Source organism: Euprymna scolopes, chromosome 14 (assembly GCF_053919585.1).
Source record: "Euprymna scolopes isolate OS-2025 chromosome 14, ASM5391958v1, whole genome shotgun sequence".
NCBI classification, from domain to species: Eukaryota; Metazoa; Mollusca; class Cephalopoda; order Sepiida; family Sepiolidae; genus Euprymna; species Euprymna scolopes.
In genome coordinates this window covers 97,823,862-97,847,134 of record NC_136495.1, presented here as the reverse complement: position 1 = coordinate 97,847,134, position 23,273 = coordinate 97,823,862, and the positions used below count along the sequence as shown (strand labels likewise).

At 31.9% G+C, this 23,273-nt stretch overlaps 1 protein-coding gene across 2 annotated transcripts in view; it reads left to right on the top strand.

Annotated features, from left to right (window-relative positions):
* LOC145293194 (TBC1 domain family member 9-like) overlaps nt 1-23,273 on the top strand; it is a 152,804-nt gene that overhangs the window by 32,738 nt on the left and 96,793 nt on the right. For both annotated transcript variants that reach the window (XM_080139689.1, XM_080139690.1), the window contains exons 2-4: nt 2,583-2,694; nt 8,138-8,189; nt 19,606-19,683. In XM_080139689.1, the coding sequence (XP_079995815.1) occupies nt 2,583-2,694; nt 8,138-8,189; nt 19,606-19,683 (242 nt within the window). The remainder of the gene's footprint in view (nt 1-2,582; nt 2,695-8,137; nt 8,190-19,605; nt 19,684-23,273) is intronic.

Genomic DNA, 23,273 nt, shown 5'->3' with positions numbered 1-23,273 from the left:
GTTCCTATAAACTTAAAGAGAATATAAATATCAATTCAAACCAAATAAAAAAAAAAAAGACCTCAATACAACCAAAATAGGAAATAATTTGTCATGAAAAAATACTAATAAAGACTGTAAATCATAATTTATAGGAATTTATTGTTCGACAGGATACCCAAAAAGAAATGTTAATATTTTCTTAATTTGCAGAGTTTCAAAGAATTCTTTTCACCAGTGGAAAGGTTTCTTCTGATGAAAAGACGCATTCTTTGAAACTCTACAGATTAAGGAAATCTTAATGTTTCTTTTTGAGGATCTTGTCGAACAATAAATTCTTGTAAATTATAAGTGTTCTTTAATATATATATTTATGTATGTTGCGTTGAACATGATTTTTATCCATATATACTAGTGCAGATGTTTTTTTGTTTTGTTTTTTAAATACTTGTTATAGTATAGTTTAACATAGATATTTGTCTTATTGAAAGTGTTATTTTATTATTTTCATTATGGGTTTTAAATAAGGTCAGGTGAAACACTTTTTGGCCTTAGCAATCAATAAAAGCACTGATCCGCATCACCACATTGGGTTGACGTCAGGAAGGGCTTCCAGCTTATAAAACTCTTGCCGCAATTAAGAAAATTACTTCTAAAGAAGTCATTGTATTTCATGTTATGTAATTTAAGTAATGACTTGGCAAGAGTAGGTTAGTTTGAAGTCTATTTCTGAAAAATGTTAAACTGAATATGATAACGATGATCAATTTTTTTTGTTAGGGGACATAAGTTATGCAAAACTCGGGAATTTTAATTTCATTTTGAAATCTTCTAGCATATTATATAATGAACCTATATGTTGATAATAGTTATTAATGTCATAGTTTGTTTTTTAATAAAGTCTATTTCACTGTATATAAATAGTAACAGTAGTATTGATTTTAAAATATAACAATTCTTCTCAATGTTTAATGAAAAAAAAAATCTTTAAGACTTTATAGTTTCAGTTAAAGATGCATAAAAATTTCCCTAAATAAGTTTCAATGAACTGAACAGAAATGTAAAAGAAAATGAAAATGTCTTCGTTTACTTCAAATCAAATGGTGAAAGGAAATACTTTTGCAAATCTTTAACATCTTCAAATCCACTGCATTTCAAGATATTCGCCCTACTTTCAAGAGAATTTTGTTAAAATTGAAAAAAAAAGTCTTATCTTATGACTGTATCGCCTAAAACTTGGCCAACTAGTACCACACCCACCCAGTCAGATTACCATCACAGCTGCGATTCAGATTTTGGTAGTACCATCTACATTGGTAATGTTTCCTCTCCAGACATGCAATCAATCAAGAGGACATAACTCTTGCTGGAAATTGTCAGATAGAGGCAAATATTTTAGGTGCTTATATCACACCGGATTGCACTGTTGACCTTTTTTTTCTTGCAGATGTGTTTCTCATTAAAAAGAAAAATAGTGAGGGTTTTTTTTTTTTTGGAGGGGGGGGTAATAATAACAATTTATTGAAATAAAATATATGCTTATCTTTGTTATCCTGGTAATTTGGCATCTGTAACAAAGATTGTCACAAGTGAGAATTTCAATACAAAAATTTATAATGAAATGATTTTTATTTTGTGTTTTTGTTTTTTTCACCCTAATCCGTTTGTCTGTCAGCACTTTTCTCAATAACTATGCCTTGGAATTTTTAAAGATTTTGTGCAAACATGATATGTGTAAAAAAAGTAACAGAATGGATTTTCCGAGAAAACTCCGGTTGACCCCTTAGGGGTGCCTTTTGGGTTAAAATGGCTAATATGACACTTTTATGCTTATTAAAAAAAAATTGATGCCTTAGCTTTTTATAAAACTTTCTGAAAAGTTGTAACTAACTGATTTCTATATAATATTGTTCGTCTATACTTTGTGATAACTCTTGAGTGTGCCTCAGGGGCTCTTTTAGGGCTAAAAACACTCCATTTTTGGGACTATTTTACCATATTTGTCCCAAATTTTCTGTGTATGTCTATTTAGCAGTTTTGCATGGTGCTGAACTCAAATTTAAATATGTTAAGGCTTTGGGGACTTTTAGGGCTAAATGGGGAGTGGATGGGGTAAATGATGGATTTAGTCATTTCTTTTTTTTTCTTGCATGGTGCAGAACTCACATTTTACATATGTTAAGGCCTAAAACTGCACCGTTTGTTCATTTTCACCAGGATTTGATGTCCTCTGGGTACTTTTGGGGCTAAAGGAGGGGGGGGGGGCAATGCTGAACTTATTCATTTTTTATGCCTCGTTCACTGTGCACTCACGGGGGACCATGCATCCTTCACTTTTTTTTTTTTTTTTTTTTTTCAGGAATGTATTAACTCATAAAATGTGAAAACTTTTTTTTTTTTTTAGCCAGAACTACTACTTTAGTGCTATTCTACACCATTAACGAATATTACACTACCATCTTCCATTTATTAACCCTTATCCTCGAGTGGCCTTTGGGCCTTGATAAGTGGTGACTCTCAAATGATTATAAAAAAAAAAGACATAATTCTCTATTTACAATTGATGTTTTTTTGTCTAACTTGAGAATTATTATTAATTTCAGGGTGACAGAACGTGCAAATCCTTTCTTTGTGCTCCAGCGAAGAAAAGGATATGGAGGTGGAGGCCTTACTGGTCTTTTAGTTGGAACCCTCGACACTGTCCTGGATAATAAGGTAAGTTAGTCATATATTCTTTAGTAATTAATCTTTATAATGTTAATTATATGGCTGAAATTAAGGAATTTAAAGTTTAACAATCTGAGATCTCGAAAACTGAACAGCAAGTTTTGAGTTGGAGGGGAGGGGTTAGATATGCTTGTATATGGCCTTGTTTTTAATATTGTCATGATTTATCTTTATATATTATAAAAGGGACTTCGTCTTTCAGTGGAATAGTCTCTACCAAATTACTCTGTCAATTTTTTGGTGTACAAATTTTATATATGGGATATTCAAACCTGCGGAATAAAATCAATTTGGAAAAATAGCTCTTAAGGAGTTAAAAATGGAAATTGACAGGTGTATTTCAACATGTTCTACACATGTGCAAATATTACATTTATATGTTTAACTATGTTAATTTTTATAGTTTTGATATGCATGTGTTGTTAGCTCATATGGTAGTGACTACCACTAGAGAGCTAAATGTTTTTGTTTCAATTCTAGCTGATGGCATCCAAGTATTTTTTTTTTTATTTTTTATTTTTTTTTTTTTAACTTTTGAAATCACTACAATATATTGGGTACAATATAATAATTAATAGTGAATTAGCTCTATAATAAATACGAAATCTGCATAAATTAAAATATCATTTAAATGTATTTTACGATTGGACAATGCCGGGTAACTTGTGAGTTAAAAAAAATAAAACTGAATGAAGATTTATGAAATATATTTGTAAATGAAAATGCTACGGATTTTAAACTTATGTCAAGAGGATTTGTTTTGTGATGAAAAATGTGGGTTTATGTATATGATGTAAACATACTTAACACCTTGTTTAATATATTTGTAAAGGAAGACAAATGAATGTTAGTCAGTGGTTAGTAATCAATGTCTGGCTGTCTTCATTTTTTTTTTTTTTTTTTTTTTTTCAAAGTGCATCTCCTCCAAGATGCAAGAATGGCTTTTTAGCCAGTAAAAATAGCTGTCAATGGGTCAAAATTAAAAAAGATAAATAGAATTTGGTAGGTGTAAGTCGGCTAAACATGAATTTGTGCATGCATACAAATACATGTTTAGTCAACCGGATCCTGCTTGTATGCTCCCGCACTCGGACTGGGTCCTGCCTGGAATTTCTAAACAGTGAAAGCATATTTAATATCTTTTATACAGGAAACAAATTATAAGGAGAGAATAGAAAAAGTAGTGATATCCATGACGGTAGAGAAAGAGAATTGAATAGAATCTATGGATGTAGTTGAACAAAATATTTCGGTAGTAGTTCCGCCATGGAAGGAAAGTAGAATGTGGATGGGGCAAAATAAGGGGGTGGGTCAGTATGATTTGTATTTAAATATTTTGATTGTGAAGAGGGAGTAGGAACTGTAAAAATTTTTGCTCTGCTTAAAGCAAAAAGGAGGGGGGTAAAGTAAAGTGTTGGTGGGGGTGCAGGGATAAACAATGTTTTCTCTGATTCTTTCTTTGACAAATAAACATTGTAATGCTCAAAAGACAATTAAAACCAGGGAAATTTTAAAATTTCCAGATCAAGGCAAGGGAAATTAAAAACACTGAATAACAGAAATGTAGACTTTGTAACAAAGCTCAACATGTTTTCTTCGGTGACCTTTGAATAAAATTCAACAATGGTTAAAAAAATACTGCGCAGTAAAATGTTATAAATCAACCTCTTTTGTGATATTGATTTTTGCAACAAACTGAAAGCTTTCATCTCATGTGATCTACATTTTAAATAAAATTTTTATGCTTTAAAAATTATTTCTATAACTAGATTGTTTGCTTGTTAAAATCGGAAAAAGTTATAGCCTGTTGACTTAGAATTAGTGATTTATGCCAAATTGATGGTTGAGTATGATTAAATTTGTGCTCATTTTTGCATTAAACATAAATGCATATTAATCTCAAACTGTGCGACACTAAGAATACAATTGGAAATTATTTAAGACTTCTACTTGGTCATGACTGACAGAATGAGAGCGAGTTAAATTCGTGGATTAAATAAAAGGTTCTGCACATATTCCAGAATTTAAGATAAGGTTGGAGGTTACATCATCGGAAACATGAAAATAACATTGAAAATGAGAAAAGTAGTCCAAATAATCCAAATGATACAAACATTTACAGTAAATTTTGAATTTTTAATATGGAAAATATTAACTCGTAGCAAATTGTAGAGCATTTCAAAATACTAGATTTTTTAGTTTATTAAAAACAAGCAAAAGTTATAGCCCGTTGACTTTTGACTTATGTCAAATTGATGGTTGAATATGATTAATTTGTGCTCATTTTTTCATTTAATACTAATCCCTATTAGCTATTAACTGTGCATCAATAAATACCATAATACTTGGTTTGCTGCACCTTACCATAGCAAAGGTTCATATAAAACTTGATCCAGATCAGCCCAGTAGTTTCAGAGAAAAAGTGGAACAAAGAAAAACCTAATATAAATAATATAAATAATATGCTAAAGCAATTTCATGTTCATATGTATGTTATCACCCTCTGTCCAAAAGTAATTTTTTAAATTTCATCTGATTTTCTGTTGAACGTGAAATTCTAAAATGTCATACATTAATTCTGCAATATTTCAAAGTAGTCCAATCTCTTAGCATCAACTCCAGCTTTAAAGAAGCAATCATTTTTCTAAGTGCAGAAACCAAGTTTTAGGTGGTCAAATCCAGAGCCAAATAATTTTTCCATTAGTAAAATACATTCTTGGCATTTGGGCTAGGATCAAAGTGTAGTATGTTCTTTTCATAGATAAAATATTATGGGGTCTCTGTTCATGCAGACTCTATAGAATAGAAATGTCACAAACTCCTACAAGGGTTTTGGAGGCATACTCCGATAATCAGATGTATTCTGAAACTACATTAACCAGAGTACAATTTGAACCAAGGTGGTACAGTAATATTATATATTCATGCTGGATGTCCATAGAACTGAAATATTTTTATATGCGGTAGCAATATGCAACAAATAAAGGATACAACTGTAAAGTTTCCATGGGTCTATTATAAATGCACATGAGAAGGCATTTGTCTGTACATTCTTTATTTTCACTAGCACAAAACTGACATTTTAACTTGTTTTGAATCATTATTCAATGCTATCATGATTTCCCTACTTGTGTGAATGTTATTGTCGGTGCTGCAATGCAGAATTCTCCATCCCAAATAAAACTAAAACCACAAACCCAGGTTAGAAATAATGTGGCTTTCTTAAAGCAAAGTCTCCCTAATGAGTGCTGACTCCCCCTATTCTAAATTTATGTTCATAAGATGTCATCGGTGGACTATTTCTCATTGATATAGATGATTGCACACTAAAAATAATTAAATTAAAAAAAAAAAAAAAATTCAGGCTTTCTTCTGAGGATTACTGAGGGCATGTCAGACTAAGAAGCGATTTATTGAAATTAAAGAAAATAACAAAATACTGTTTATTAAATGAGGTTTTTATCACTTAGTCTGGCAGGCCCACAATAACTTGCTCGAAGAAAACTAACAAGTTCTTTTTTTTAATTTAATTATTTTTAGAGTACAATCATTTATATCAATGAGAAACATTCTACTGATGACATCCTATAAACACAAATTCTGAGTAGGGGGCGTCAGCAACCTTTGCTTGAAAAAAAAACAAAAAAACAATAATGTATATTTTTTTTTTGGAGATTAGGAGTAGTACTTTCTTCTCCAAAGATGAATGGCAGAATTAAATGCTTTGCTTAACCAGATTGAAACACACATCCCTTGAACACCGTCCTTCACACCCCAAATAGATCCAACCGGCCTGGATAGGCATATCACCTGATAACTCTCAGCAAGATCAACTGCTCACGTCAAACGTTCAACTGCTCCCACTCTTGCTTCTCTTCTCCTCCAGGATCTCTTTACCTTTGGCTGACTCTGGCCTTTTTTGCTAGCAGTCACTGTTCGGATGCCCAAGGGGACATCCACTGAAGATAACATCTAGCTGCTCTCTATTCCTGTGCTTATTTGTAGATAACCTCTCACAAAGCTGATCCCAGTGAAACTCTTCCCACTCAATGAGGGTCTGATTTACTTCAAACAAAGAACATCTTTTGGGTGATCTGCCTCTAGGTAGAGATGTTTACACTGGGTGTGGGGATTATTATCCTCCAAAAAAAGTCCCAATTTCTCACATGCGAGAATGCATGAATATTCCTCAAAGATAAGTGTTGAAATTGTAGTGACAGCTTTTGGAGAGAATAAAAAAAAAAACAAAAAAAAAAAAACAAACGTACATAAACACTTTTACTTAGGTAAGTAGTAAAGAATGATATATAACGGAAAAATGGATTATGTTTAGAATGAAGTCTTGTGAATACGTGCTTTTGCGAAAACTTATCTGAAAAAGATAGTTCAGGTAACTACATGTATGTGATGGCAGAATGGCTTTTTTTGCACATGAACTGCTTTTTGGACACTTGCGTTGCAATGCAGGCAGGCCAACACCAGCCAAATGAAACTGGAGCAGTACGTTTAATTTATATAGGCTGGTTCACATGCCTCCTCCCCCCCTCCCTCTTAAAGTAGCAGAGATTGGGTTAGCTGTGAGCCAGACCACAGGACCTTGAATTTCTTTTTTTTTTTTTTTTTTTTTTTTTTTTTTTTTTTTTTTTTTTTTTTTTTTTGCAAACATAGTTCAATTCCCAAACCAAGGAATATTTTAGCTAGCACTTATTTTTTATGAAAATATATAGGAAAATAGCCATAGGGAAACAAATGCTGATTAACTAAACTTTAGTATAATAAGATATATGTGATGTAAAAGCATAACAAAATCAAGGATTCTAGAATGGGCATTGCTTTACTAAAAAAGAAAAAAAAAACGATTTTAGAATGTAAATCCCTGGAACATGATTATTTCTCTAGGAAATAAAACCTGCAAATTAGTAACAAAATACAGTACAGTATATAATATACATGTATATAATCAAATAACATAACACCATAAGGCATGGCAAATACTGTAATCTGGCTGGAAAAACATTGTAATCCACATTATAACCTGAAAAAAAATGTATCCTAGGGCCACTGTATCCCAGGGTTCTACTGTATATAAATAGATAGAAGACATTCCCAAACCACGGATGTATTTATTAACATTCGTTGCATTTAAATCAGCATAAATACGTCTGTGGCTTTGAAATCTTCACTTGATATATATGCTCTGAAAGTGTAAATTCATTTTTATTGAGCTTAATTGATTGTGCCAATTTAGAAACGCTTTATTGAATATACTCAGAAGTGTATGTGTATATATATATATATATATATTTATTGTACTTATATCCATTCTTACGCTTCTTTATTACATACATCTAAAAGTATGTTTTGTTATATATAATTCCTTCCTTTATTTTTTATACATATTTTTACATATATTTTTATATTTATTGTTTAGACCCCACCATACAGAATTTTACATCAAACGCCAAGTTCTGAAGTCAGTTTCAGTAAGTAACTGTTTTCTTTTTAAATTGTTAAATTTCAAGTGTAATTAAAATATATTAATCTTTTAAAATATTACAACAATGATGTAACAGTTAAAATCTGCTTTAAACATTATTTATTTAAATATATTATTGATTGGAAAATGTTATTGTTGCAAGATTTTAAAGTGAACATATTTTTTTAATAGCTTATCTAAATGGCAATATTTACAGTTATATCATGTTTAAAGAGTAGTTCTCTCTTGATCACCGAAGTTGCGCTAAATTGAACTTAGTTAGTACTTGGATGAATGATTATTTGCAAATTCCAGGTACTGTAAGTTTATAGATGACTGAAATCACTTGCTCTTGAGAAAGACAGGGATCATATTTCCTCTCTTTAGCTATGGGTGAAATTTTAGGGTGGACTAGACTCTCAAGCCTTGGTAGGGATATTAGCCTAAGGGAAGGAAAACTGTAATAATGTTAATGGAATGTTGGTAAATTATTTATTTATGGCTATATACAAATCATATTTATTTTTAGAAGTAATGAATCCTCCATGATCTTCACAACAATCTAATGTGTGAGATACTAATCCACCAGCAGGTGGCCATGAAATGCTCGTTGCACTGTCTTTCTGATCATCATGTGTACGATGGCATTTTCACCATATACTGTCTCTATGATTTTGCGTTCAACACCATCCATCAAAGTCCCAATGACACCCAACACATTCATGAAGGTATGGAAAGTGCCAAGCAACAGTATCACATCAATAATTGGACTATCATCTGTAACGACATTCATGATTTCAGGTACCTTCTAAAATAGCGGTTGATCAAGTTATGATAATCAGCATGTGTTTTGATGATAAACTGCATTGGTAATCTAGGGTTTATGTTTCCTGGGTTTATGTCTGTCATTGCAAGAAAGTGTACCAAAGATTTTCTCGGATATTTACACTCCTTATGCAGCAGGTGCATCATGCCTTGCCAACTACGCATATTCTTGAGGAAGCGAAAAGACATTTCTCCGAAAAAATCCATTTTGCGATCATCAGATATGCATGGGACACAACTTTAAAGCAACTGTTGACATACTTTGAAAAGCGATAATTTGTAATGTCAATCTCCATCATTTAGACAAGTTTCACGTCAGCCGTTTTTTATACCATGACAGACTTGCTTCTCTGGTGTGATGGCTGCGATCATCCCCATCCCATGTTATAGTGTTATGATCCACATTGTCTCCTGCAAACAACAAAATGTCCATGTCACCGCCTAACACATCTGGAGTAAGTCTACATACTGTGTTCATTTCAAACCGTTTTACCTCTGGGTATGATGAAGCAAATTCCATGGTTGAAAGACTATCAATCAAGAATCGTGAGTTATACATTGTGCATTTGCACCGCGACACTAAGCTGTAGAAGTGCAATAACAGTACTTGAGCGCACTGCTTGAACGACTGCTTGTCTGATACCAACAACTCTTCTGAACATGTCCTTACCAACAGATATTGCAACAAAAACCACCAACTTGCTGGGATAAAATCTAATGCGGCTGCTAGTTTCAGTTCAGTAGTTGTTGAATACGTATCCTCCATTGGTGCAACTGTTGTCTTGATATCAGTTTGGATTGTTTTTTTTTTTTGTGCTTTCTCATCATCCTCTTGAGGTAAATTGTATTATTCACAAAGAATATCACAGGTTTTTTTGCATAAATGTCAATGTTTTTGACACAATTACGGCCTTCAGTCACGAATATAGAGTTCCCATACCAACTACACAACTTTTCTTTTGAGGTATTGATTTCCATATTCTGTGAATTTAATGCCAAGCAAGTATTTTAATGACAGGGTCTGATATTGAGCTGTTCTTCGTTTTCCTCTAGGAACTCAAACACTCTTGAATGCCTCATCCTCATCGCTCTCTTCCACTTTTTTATCATTTGGTAGATTCAACTGATATGAATTGCCTTGGAATATTCTGCATTGTACAGAAGTAGATGCTACATGAGTAGTGGTCAACACAATCTATTGTGTGAAGATCACCACCAAAATATTCAATTCGACTTTGAACAGCAATGGCCCACTCATCCCCTCTGGTTTGGCAGTGAACCACTATAGTTCGAACAAATGCATCTGTTTTCACATAGAAAATCCTTTCGTCACTTTTTGTTTTATTTTTTTTTTTCATAGTAACAGTTCCACTAAATAAATGTGTCCTATGGTCCCAGAAACACAAGCACTCTTTTTCACTAGTGGAGCAGAATCACCCTTGCTGAAAATAATAGCAATGTCATTTTTGTTTGTGGTTTACCAAACACATTTTGTGAACATGAGTTCCTGCTTTTTTTTAATTTTTTTTATTTATTTTTTTTTTTTAATTAAGATGGACGGAATATTCCCTCAGAGTTAGGTAGACTTTTCTATGGGCACATCAGACAATGTCAAATGGGTTGACAAGAGACAGTGGATGTCAAAGAAACTTTGCCAACTGAGTAGATTTTCAATATATGGTTTAAGATGGAGACAAAATGATCATTACTAAATTTCTGTCTCCACTATAAGCTTTCCAGCAGTCTAACACTACTGTGGTCCCTCAGTAGAATATACTCTTTTTGAATAAGAAGCAGGGTTTCAGTATTCCTATTTAGCACTGTGACAAGGAAATCCTCCTTCTCTGTGGGGTCATAGCTACTGAACACACAGAGCAGCTTGAGAAGTCGGCAGATATGTTTACAACAGTTAAATAACGACTAATCAATTTTGACAGTATGTCTCGGGCCACCAATCTGTAACTGTTGATCCAAGATGGAGATATTCATCTTGTATAAAGTTGTTAGGAACAGATGTTTGAGGGTGTGTTGTTTACTTAATATACTGATTTTTTTTTTTTTTTTTTTTTTTCTTCCAATATTTCCCCAAAAATCGTCTGCTCCTTTGCCGCACATTGATTGGCTGATTGACATCTTACGTCATATTAAAGTCAAATAAGCGCATGACATCATGTTCCAAGTAAAGCTGAGTGGATGGTTAGTTGCGTCTGGTTCAAATTCTGCACAAGTTCCATAAAAAAAAACCCTCAGAGTATATGATTTAAATTTCAATGTTTTATAAGACCTCCATTTGTTTTTGTTGCAAAAATGATCATTAAAAACAAATATTCTTTCATTAAATTATCTTTTCTAATAATTAATTTTAAAGCATCTTCAGCAAAAATTAAATATAAATCTCATTCTTAAAAACAGATAACTTGAGATGGATTGCTAAAAATTTTTTTATTGGTTAAGGAGTACAAAGAAACCACATATTTGAAGAAAGATATCTCCATTTGTATGTATGGTTGAAATTTCAAATCAATATTGTTTCAGTGTTGAGAGGTCACTGTTTTCTCTCGTGTGAAAATCAAATTTACGATAGAGTTCAGAAATGTAATGTCATTTAACAAAATCTTTTTAAAAGCCGACCTGAACTTTGGATTGAATAATGCTGAGTATGTCAGAGGTGATGACGTTGCAAATAGATGGCAGACAAACTCTTAAAAGGAAAATAGTGGTACCTTTGCACATTTGATTGGTATCTTATTTATGGATAAACGAGCTACTCTCATGATGAATGTTTTGGGTGGCATAATTGGTGATTGGGGTCACATAATCATTAATTGTATTAATTTCTCTTTTTTTTTTTTTTTTTTTTTTTTTTTTTTGGTGTGTGTTTGTATGTTCATCTCCTCATCTTTCGGTCTTTGTTGAGTTTACAGGCTCATGCCAGATATCCCAATTCCACATAATTGCTCTCAGGTTCACTTCCCAACATTGGCAGGTGGGATCTGGGAGCAGTCAAGTGGGACCAGTATATCTGGCTTGAGTGTGTGGACTCCATTTCAACAAAGGTCAAAAGATATGTTGATTTGATTTTGAGAGTAAACTAACTCGAAGGCTTCAAAATGCTTTTGATTTCAAGTTCAAACAGTGTCGCATCTTTTAACTTTGGCAAGGTGGAAAAGTCATGTAGGTTTAGCATTATGTCATTGTTCAGAAGACTATAGCCTAGCATAGAAGTGCGTAAAGGATTTAGTATTTCACATGCCTGCAATAAAACAGAAAAAGAGCGAGGAAGAGATTTTTGTTTCCAAGCTAGGCTAATTTATTTTTTGATTTGAATTTAGGTTTCTTTTTTAACAAAATAAAGAGATATATTGGGATGAGACAAATTTAAAACTGACCAAAAAAATATTATGCATAAAATCTAACAGAGGATACAAAGTTTGCGAGGAGAATTATGCAATACATAATTTTATTTGTCAACATCTGTTAACTTTCATTGATCTATTTTACTTATTTTAAGAAAGCAAAAGTAAAAATGTTAATCAGTTGGATATCTGTAAGGTTAGTAGAAAGCAGCTGTTAAGAAAGTTGACATGGTCATAAAAATTTCAATAATTATATAATCGTAATATTAAATGTTCACAAGGTAATAGTTCTATAAAAAAAACAAAATTAGGTAAACATAGTTATTTTATTTACCAACCAAATATCATATGAAAATACAGTATTGTCTCCTGGGGAAAATCCCTCTCGAGTACCTTCATGAGAATTGCACATTTTTTTTTTTACATGATCAGGCTCACTATAAAAGTAGTTTGTTTCTGAAGATAGAACATTCTGTTTATTCAACTCTTTAAATGTCCTATGATAATATTATTATTAATAATAATAATAACCCATGAATTCATTTTATAATAACTAAGACTTTTTTTTTTTTTTTTTTTTTTTTTTTGGTCTTCACATGTCGACTATGAATTGATTTTACTTTTGTTTTTCTTTACTCTTTCTTTATCCCAAACAAGACATATTGCTGCTTGGATGTAAGGAGGAGGGGGGGCTACTATTTGGAATCATATCTACAAGGGCTTATGTAGGGAGGTGAGCAACAAGATGTCTGTTCGCACTACATTTAAATTTCTGAACGTTGGTACAGTGACAGGAGCAAAAAAACGGGGAGAGAATTCCAAAGTTAAGCAGTTCAAGAGAAGAAACTGTTCGGGTAGAAGGCTTTCCGGCATCTGAGGACCTCAACAGTGAAGAGGTTATATTTTGCTGGTTGTTGGATGTGTATTTTTTTCTTTGCTCAGCATATTTATCAATGATGTAGAATTTCTTTAGGAGTTATAAAATAATTGTTTGAAAGCGTTATGATGTCCAATGTATGAATAGGACAACTCGTATTCCTGCTATTAATCCACATTTGCTGTAAGATGAACAAAAAAGGCAAATGGAACCATCGACAAGATAGAATCACGTTGATGTTGCCATTTTAAAAGGTTGCTATGGTGTTTTTAAAGAATAGCAGTTCTATACATTTCTGTAGGATATATCAATCAAAATGTAATGGAGATATTTTTTACTTTAATTGTTCTCAATAGTTTAAAATGCCTTCTTTCATGTCTTGTTGCTGAGTTCATCTTAGGTCATGCTGTTGCTGCTACAGTTTCATATCTCAAAATGTCAAAAAAAAAAAAAAAAAACACAAGGTAACTCTGTCATAAATGGACACTCCCTGCAACAAATTCAATAATGCATTTATTATACTTTTATTCTTTTGGGAATATACCAAACTGATTTTATTCTCTTATTATTTAAAAAAAATTTTATTTTTTTTATATTGGTGAGGTTTTGATTTTTCTCTTTTGAAAAGGTCAGACTGCTCACATTCCTGCTTGTTGATCCACATTTCCTTTAAGATGAACAGGACGACAGATTATGTGGATGCAACTTGAGATTATCTGTTCTTGTCTTTGTTGACGAAAGGGAAATAAGTTCTGTGTTCTTTCATACGATATTTCATTTAACATAATTTAACTTAGATTGTTGTCAGTAGTTTAAAATGCCATCCTTCATGGTTCATTGCTGAATTGGTCTTGAACCATGTCATTGCTGCTGCTGTTTTATATTTCGAAATGTCTAAAACAAAACATGGAAGGTAACTCTGTCATCAATAGACACTCCTTTCAACAAATTCAATGATAAATTTATTTTAATTTTTATCTTTTTGGAATATTCCAATGCAATTTTACTGTTTTAAATGGTGCATCGAAAATGCTGTAATAATCATTGTAAATAAATATTCACCTCTATCATTTTTAATTATTTTAATTTTATTTTTAAATTGATAGACTTTGATTTCTTTCAATAGTTCTTTTTTTAGTTTGCTATGTAAATATTTTTTTTTACAAATTCTAAATATTTATGAAGATCAGCTTAGTTTAAGAAAAAGGTTGCAGATAAAAGGTATTCCAAAAAGGATACAACTCCATAGTTACTGATCTTCAAAATGAGCTTGTGAATATGATGAAAGGAGGTGCTGTTAGGAATTCTTTGACCTAGAGATATAAAATAGATGTCATTCAATTCATATCATGAAAATCTATAAATCTATCATGAAATTAATTCAATTTTGAATTGATCATTTGAAAAATGTGTTTACAGAACCGACCCCAAAATAAGATGATGAACTGACATTGTAATAATCTATAAAAATTAATAATATAAACATTCATAAATATAAGTAAATAAGAATTGTGAATTAAAAACACTGGTCTAAGCTCTAGATAAATATAATTACGAAGGTTTAAAGTTGATGGAAAGTTGAAAATGATTAAGAGAAATAATTGAGCAGCAAATAATAAATCAGATAAGCATAGATGAAATGCCGTTTGCTTTTATGTCTTGTAATATGAGTGCTATGTCTTGTAATATGAGTGCTGTATTTTTCCCCGGGACAAATGCAAGAGAAGTACTTTGTTCAGAACCTGTACTATGCTTTTGTTGGCGTGGAGAAAGCTTTTGATAGAATGCCAAAAGAGATTGTCTGGTGGGATTTTCTTAAACTAGAGGTAAATGAGTGGTCGGTGAAGGTTGGTCAAGCAATTTACAGAAATGCTCTTTACACACTGACAAATATAAACAATCAATTTAAATTTTATGAGCAAATTAGAGGAGGCTTAAATCTCAATATCTGATATTAATAATAATAAAAAAGAAAAGGAAATAATTTGGGGTGAAGAAAGCGCAAAGGAAAAAAGGGATATAACAATTGATGCAGTCAACATGTGAAGACATTAAAAAGAAAGTCCTTTCTTCTTAATGTCTCCTTCTTTGTTATTATGATATGAAGCCTGGATTATTATTACTATTATTATTGAAAGACATTTAAAGAGGAGTTGAACAAACAGAATTTTCTTTATCTTCAAAAAAAATCTATTTCTATGGTAAGCCTGACCATGTAAAAAAAAAAAAAAAAAAATGGGTAGGCTCTTATCAATAGATACTTCTTGCTATAAATTTTTAATAGACACAAAAATATTTCCTTATTAAAAAAGGAGAGGGAGTGCCCATTTTTTCTTATTTATTATATCTATTAGTTTTGTCTTCAATGATTTCAAGTAATAGAAATTGTGAAGCAATAGCAAGTGTACAAAGCTTGCTAATTGACGATTTAACCTATTTTTAAAAATAAATACTATATCAGATTTAATTTTCTATAAAATTTGATGACCGTTTTGTTAGCAAGCTACAAACTTTTTCACAGTAGATATATTCTGTCTGATCAGTAAATTATTTATTTTTATTTTGTATTTTAAATGGTTTTAAATACTTTTATCAAAACATTTAGTTGTTAGGTAAAATGTCAATATGGAAATTTACTAATCTTACCAGATAAAAACTGAAAACAAGAGTTGATAAAAAATAGAAATGTCATAAAAAAACAATAAATTAGTGTAGACATTTGTGAAACTAAACCAAAACATTTAACTTTGAATAAAGAAATAAGAAACCGGTAAACCCAGTCACATTTGCATTTGAACAATGGCAGATTTTGTTTATTAATGCTTTTTTTTTTTTTTTTTTTTGTGTATGTCAATGTATGAAATAAGAGAAACTAGCCATAAAAATAACTCAACTGCTGAAATACTGAATCAGATTATTCCTAATACTAAGGTAGCAAAGAAGTGAGAAGCATAAGAAATATAATAGGATATGTGCAATAGGTTGTTTATAAAATATCACTTTCATAAATCTTATAAATCATACTCCTAAATTAAATCAACAAAAACTAAGAAAAAAAAAAAAAAGAAATAACTTAAAGTGAAAGTCGATTCAAATAAGTATTGTGGTCCTGTAAGACTCTGAAAGAAAGACCCAACTCTGTAATTAGTAACAACAAAATATATTGACCAGAAAAGCAAATAGAACAAACAAAAGGTGTTGTTATATGTCAGTCAGACTGCTAAGTGTGCATAACTTGTGTGTTAATTCTGAGAGACGTATTTTCCCATTCGTTATAGTAAATGGCATAATTCATTATTATCCATACGGTAAATACTCCACAACAATAAGCATTCCAGAAATGGTTCATCTTTTTTTATAGCAACTCAAAGCTTTTTGAGTTATTTAATATAAATAATTCATTGTATACAATTAAAAGAACTAAGTGATATTTTCCCTCTCTCTTAGCTAAGGGCAAATTATAGATTCCCAACAGTATTAGTATGTAAATAAATACAATAATTTGGATAGAATTTGTACTTCTCATGGCCGATTCCATAGGTTGCAATGGTATGTATTAGCCTAATCAGGGCCTTCCCCCAATCGAGAAATGATTAGGAAATTAATGAATACAAATAATGGTTATATATATATATATATATATACACACATATCTAAACGGTGGTCTGTCTATCTGTCTCCATATTTTCAAACTGTATCTCCTCCAAAACTGAAAGTCGCAGAGCATCGCTAAGGGCCTCAAATGATTGGATTTTGACGGACCGTTCTTTTATGAGTCTTTAGCCAGTTAAAATTGTTTTTAAGTGGTCAAAAATGGGCCAAAATTGACAAAAATCGTTAGGCATGTCGTACATTGATATTAGTTTATTTTTAATTTTTGATCAGTTCATATGCGTGTCATGTTGGTACAGTGGTAACGTCACTAACTTTGAATGCTAGTTTCGGTTTTGATTCAAACTGATGGCACCCAAATACTTTTTTTTTTTTTTTTTAAATCACGACTCTAGAATAATATATGCAAAATTTGGACAAATTAAAATATCATATTTAAGCATATTTTATGCATGGGCGAAGCCCCCCACCCCTCCTGCTAGTATATTAATATTTTTTAACCAAAATTTAATATATTAAAATTCCGGTAATGTTCATATACTAATAAAATCAAAGTCAAAATTAATTGACTTGATTATTTAAGCTTCATAATTATCAGTTTTCATAATCAAACATGCATATAATATTTTTGCAAAAATCCAAACAAAATATAAAAGAACATCATATTGTGTATTTTATTATGTGTTACAATTGTTTCATAACCATTTACTTAATTTTAAATATATCATTTAAAAATATTTCCAAATAGCTACTCTTCAGACGGCAAAATACACTAGTTATACATGCATGAATACATCCATAATATCTATTTTAAGAGATCAAGTAGTTGAACCTACCTCCACACCACTTTTATATTTTCCATTTGTTTTTTATTTTGCCGGTAGCCTTTGGATTTTGTAATCCCCCATTTTCGTATTTTTACTTTTTAAATGATATTCCAGCCAATACCTATTTTAATAATTTAATCTTTTGTATGTTTTATTTTAATAATTATTTTTCTTCCCAAATTTATTTATATATGTATAACTAGTGTATTTTTCCGACTGAAGAGTAGCTATTTTGGAATATTCTTAAATGATATATTTAAAATTGGCCAAATGGTTATAAGGAAATACAGAATATGATGTTTGCATTTTATTTTGTTTTGATTTTCGCGAAAATATTATCTATCTCTATCTCTCTCTCTCTCTCTCTCTCTCTCTATATATATATATATATATATATATATATATATATATATATATATATATATATATATATAAATTAAAAAATTAATATACATTTAATAAATGTTCCACTAGAAAGTCAGCAGTGATTTAATTATACTGTGCGATGCATGACTGACATAAAGGATATGTGGTGCCTATGAAATCAGTTATGTCTAGTTTAAATCCTAATATAACTACAGTAGATGAAATAGAATTTGATCACAATGATACCTTTTAGGCTACCTCCACTCCACTCAGAAATTAGTCCAGTTAAAAATATATAGAAAAACATGCATGAAAGAAGTATTAAAATAAATTCTAAAATATTGTAGCTAATTTGTGTACATCTAATGACAAATGTTCTACTAGAAATCAAGCATCAATTTACATATACTGTGGTGGGTGCATGATTAGAATAGTGGATACAAATGGTGACTATGAAATTGGAGAGTTCAAATCCTATCTGTTGTCATTTATGCACTAGTAATGTTATGAAAGTTATTAATTCATAATTTCCACACATCCCTTCCTCTATAGGTAAAAGAACAACTTGTGTCCAAATAATTTGTAACGTGTTCCTTCCTTTGGAACAACAAAAACCATCTGGTCATCCTAAGGATGATAGATGACACACTAGGAGTAAGTGAAGTGGGTTTGCTCTCCTTCCAACCAGCTTGATCCAGTGGCAAGACAAGGTTGAAACAGCTGAAGTCCAAGTGCTATGCAGGAGCTGCCAGACGTGTAAACATTCTCCTACATACAATGACTAGTAGTACCAAATGGTCACCCATCTGGTACTGGCTAGGCTCAACGTTTAACTTTGGTGATCTACGAATAAGAACCAGTGTGTCAACGTGATTATTTTGTATATTTGTATTAGTAATGGGACGATTCCAATATTTTTCCCGATTCCAATTCTTTATAAATCTCGAAATATTTTACTATAAAATTATTTTGTCTCGATTACTGTAAAAACACATCTTGAATGCGCATGTATTTTCTCAAACGTGAAAACTCACTTGTGAGAGGTAGGGGGTGATGTTGAGAGTCTTACTGGAAGTTTAAATCAATAAATTTTTATTTTATTATTACTACAAGCAGTAGATGTTTTATAAAAACAACATCAAATAAAAAAAGATAATTAAAGGGATCGGTTTTAGCATTGGAAAATAGGCTAAAATTTTTCTGATACCCCAAAAAGCTCCGATTTTTCTGATTCTCGATTCCGATTAATAATCCAAACACTAATTTGTATATCATGAATCATTTGTAATGAATATTGTTTTACTGCATTTCAACCATTTTTGTGTTATTAAATTGCAACTATTAAAACAAATCAGTGTGTACAACTTGCTTTTTTACCATGGTCGTATATAATATTGATTTTTAATATATATTAATGTGTAATATGTAATTTTGAAGGCTAAGTGTAAATATATACTCTTAAAGTTTCAATTTTTTCATTTTCAAAGTTTTATTGAGGGTTTTATGCTTTATGCAGAATATTCTAATGTCTTTTAACTTTATTCTTCATCTTCATTTCAGCTGTTGCTATAGCTAATAACAAAAAAGAAATTCACAGAGACTGGGAATGGCTGGAACAACATATGATGGTAACCCTTGGTAAGTTTCTCCTAACATTTTTAATACAATATTATTACACAAATATTTATTGAATCATAACTGTATAAAATAAAAGGACAATGGTAAAAGCCACCTGAAAGCTCTCTTTTCGGTACTTGTGCATTTTGTGCATTTAACGAACCAGACGTAACTCGGCATTTGCTCGGCTTTGTCCGACGCATGACGTCAACAGCCAGATAAAACCGAGCGTTGCCAATAAAATAAAAACAACGCTACAACAAAATAACTGTAAAATGAAATTGTAAAATGTAGAAACATCCAAAAATAAATAAGTAGAAAGCAAAAACCTACCGTTCATTTATGTTTTTTTTTTTATTTTTATTAGTACAATTTTTGAAATTTTCTGTTTGCAAAATAAATACATATAAAACAAGTTTTTTTGTTTTTTTTTAAACAAGTTTTTAACGAAACAAAATTGTTTCCATTTTATGAACCTTTTTTTGTTTTAGTTTTTAACGAACAAACATTTTTTTATTTGTTAAACCCGTAATAAAAAAAGAAAAATGCCTAAAAAAAAAAAAAGGGCAATAAAAAAACATTGGGGTAGGGGCAGGAACAAGGATAATTTGTAGATTGGGTGGGGGGACAAGGATTTCCCCTTTTTCTTATATATTTTTTTTTTTTTTTCAGTTTTTTTTTTGCCAGAAACAGGGACATTTTTTTAACCAGAATCCCTGCGAGATATATACAGATTTTTTTTTTTCAGGAGGATATGTTTTCCTCAAACTTTTAGATGGCTTCAGACGACAAAGTAGACGGAGAAGAGGTAGCGAATGTGATAGGAAGCTCCTCCTGACCAACCGGGTAGCTTTCGGCTATATGGGTCAATATGGAGTCAAAAGGCTGCCTACCAAACTTTTGTCTCCACATAAACTCAATAAGATAGGTGTCCAAAAGTTCCTGGTTGGTATCGCATTCTCATTTATTTCGTTGCTTGACTTCCTTCCACATTCACTCAACATGATTTGTGGTTGCCTGTGTTATGGGATCAACAAAATTCAGGCTGTGGTTCAACATCAAATGGTGATACCCCTCTCCTCCCACTTTGTTATAATCCCTCCAACAGTCTGATACGACCATGGTCCCCGGCAGAATATATTTTTTTATTAGTGGAAGGAGGGTTTCGGCGTTCCTATTTGGTACAGTGACCAAGAAATCCTCCTTTTCGGCGGGGTCGTATCCACCGAAGACCCAAACCGGTGTCAGAAGTCTGCCGACGTTGTGTTTCCTGCGGTTAAAAACAGACTCCTCGATTTCTACCATATGGCCTGGGCCTCCTATCTGCCGGGAATTCCTGAGAAAATAATCCCTGCATATATCACGCAGGAAATTTTTCCAGTCCACAATTGTGTGGCGAGAACGTAACCCATGGAGATTTTTTGTCGATGCCATCTCAAACGCCCATAAATATATTATTTTTATGATACATGCGATAGTTAGTCGCGATTTTGTGAAGAAGGTCCCAATCCTAATGGAAGTCCAACGACATGTGTTACATTTCGACACCTCCAACCGTACCCGTCGGAACGGCTTGTTCTCTTGGCAAGTAAACAATCCTGGCCACAGTGGAAACACCTTTTCGCTTCTGCCAACAATTTCCGGTGCTGGCAAAAGTTTAGTACATCCTCTGGAGTCTGGAGCTGATTCGCAAAGTTTGTAATATTCATTATTTCGTCGCTTCTTTTTACAAAAAAAATTTTTTCACCCTCTTCAAATCTGGTTCGTTAAATGCACAAGTACCCTCTTTTCATTAGCTATTATAGTGAGTTGTAAGGGAGAGCACTATTTCCCTAGGATTACTCCACTTACTCTTGATCCTTACTAAATGAGGGTCATCAAGTACCATTTTTTTTTTTTTTTTTTTTTTTTTTTTTACGTCTTTAAGATAATTCACCCATCGATTGAACCCCAGTTTCCTGGTCTATTAACGAACACTCTAACCTTTATACCAAATGAGTCGATTATCCATATAAGTATAAAAAAATTTATTATTTAGGTATGTTGTATCTTGCATTGAGATAACTAATGATTATATCAATGTTCTAGATGGCTCTTAAAACTATATTTTAAATATTTAGACTGTGTACTGAAGTCATTTGGCAAGAAGAAATACACTTATCAGTGGAATGCAAGAAACAACATATGATCGATTGTCAAAAGAACCAAAAGTCATTTGAATAAAAAATAATGCACCTGGCATCAACTGGATGGAAACAAACAACATATGATCTATTGTCAAAAGATAAAATAAATGTTGGATGCACAGAAAGGTTTTTGATAAGAGATGCTGAATAAAATGCCCTGAGAGCGGTGGGGGAGGTTACTACATTGACAGTGCTGTCTCATGGGGGCATTTGAGGTGATCACAATTGACTTGAATAGTTAGTGTTCTGGCATTAAAATCTTTGACTTTGGATGATAGCACTTGACATTTCCTCATGAGGCATGAGTGGCACAGCGAGAGCAGTCCAAAAAGCTTCATTTTATGCACTTATTGTATCATTGAACTTTGATGTTGAGGAAGTAGTCATTGTATTATACAAGCACATTTGATTATTATACAAGGTGTGTGGAAATCGATAGCATAACTTTGGGATAAAGTTCCCAACAAAATCTCATGTTGCCTTGAGATTTAGGGATCTGATTATGTTTATATAGGTCTGGAAATGCTTGGTTTCTGGGTGATAGGCCATTGAAATGAATACTGATCAACATTCATTGTTGTAAATATCTAACGTGTGCAGTGTATATGATGATGCACTGTTATTTCCACATACGCGGTAGAGAAACCACTATTCCTGACAGGAAGAAAGGTAAAATAAGCCTGGGTCTGGTGTTGTCACATACACCAACAAAACCATGAAAACAAATGATATCAAGCAAATATAAAAACCATGAGGTTGCAGAAGAAAAATCATGGGAGACCTGCAAATGTTTGCCATTATTTCAGATAACAGCAGGGACCTTGAGAGGAAAGATGTGACAATACAAGACCTTTTCTGACCCTCCTTCTTTTCCAATACTGGTCATATCTAGATAATTCAGTTACACTATATGTTCTGAGTAATAAAGAACTTTTTAAAAGGTCTGTGGCTTTATGAATTTGTCAAATTAAAGACTTCAAGATGGTCTAAATTTTATTAATGCTAAATGATTAATAACTTTATCAAATTTTCAATACCGTAAGTAGAAAATTCATAAGCTTTATTTATTATAGTTTTTCATGATTACATAAGTATAGCAATTCTCACTATTAAACTGGAGAAAATGTTATACCAATAATAGAACAAGAATTTAGTAAGCTCCTGTATTGTTATTTCATTTAATGAGTGTAACTATGCTTGAAAGGCTTACTATATCCTATAATATATCGAACTAATCTATTTAATAATGTGTAGCATCCATAATTGTGATGGTGCACTTGGAATTTCCTTTCTCCTTCAAAGCAACAATTAAAAATTCAAGCATAATTGCTCATTTCAATTTTGAAATTTCATATTCATAGGGCCCCTAGACTCTTATGGACCCTGGTGCAGTGCATTGGTTGCACCCTCTTTTTTGGGGACTTG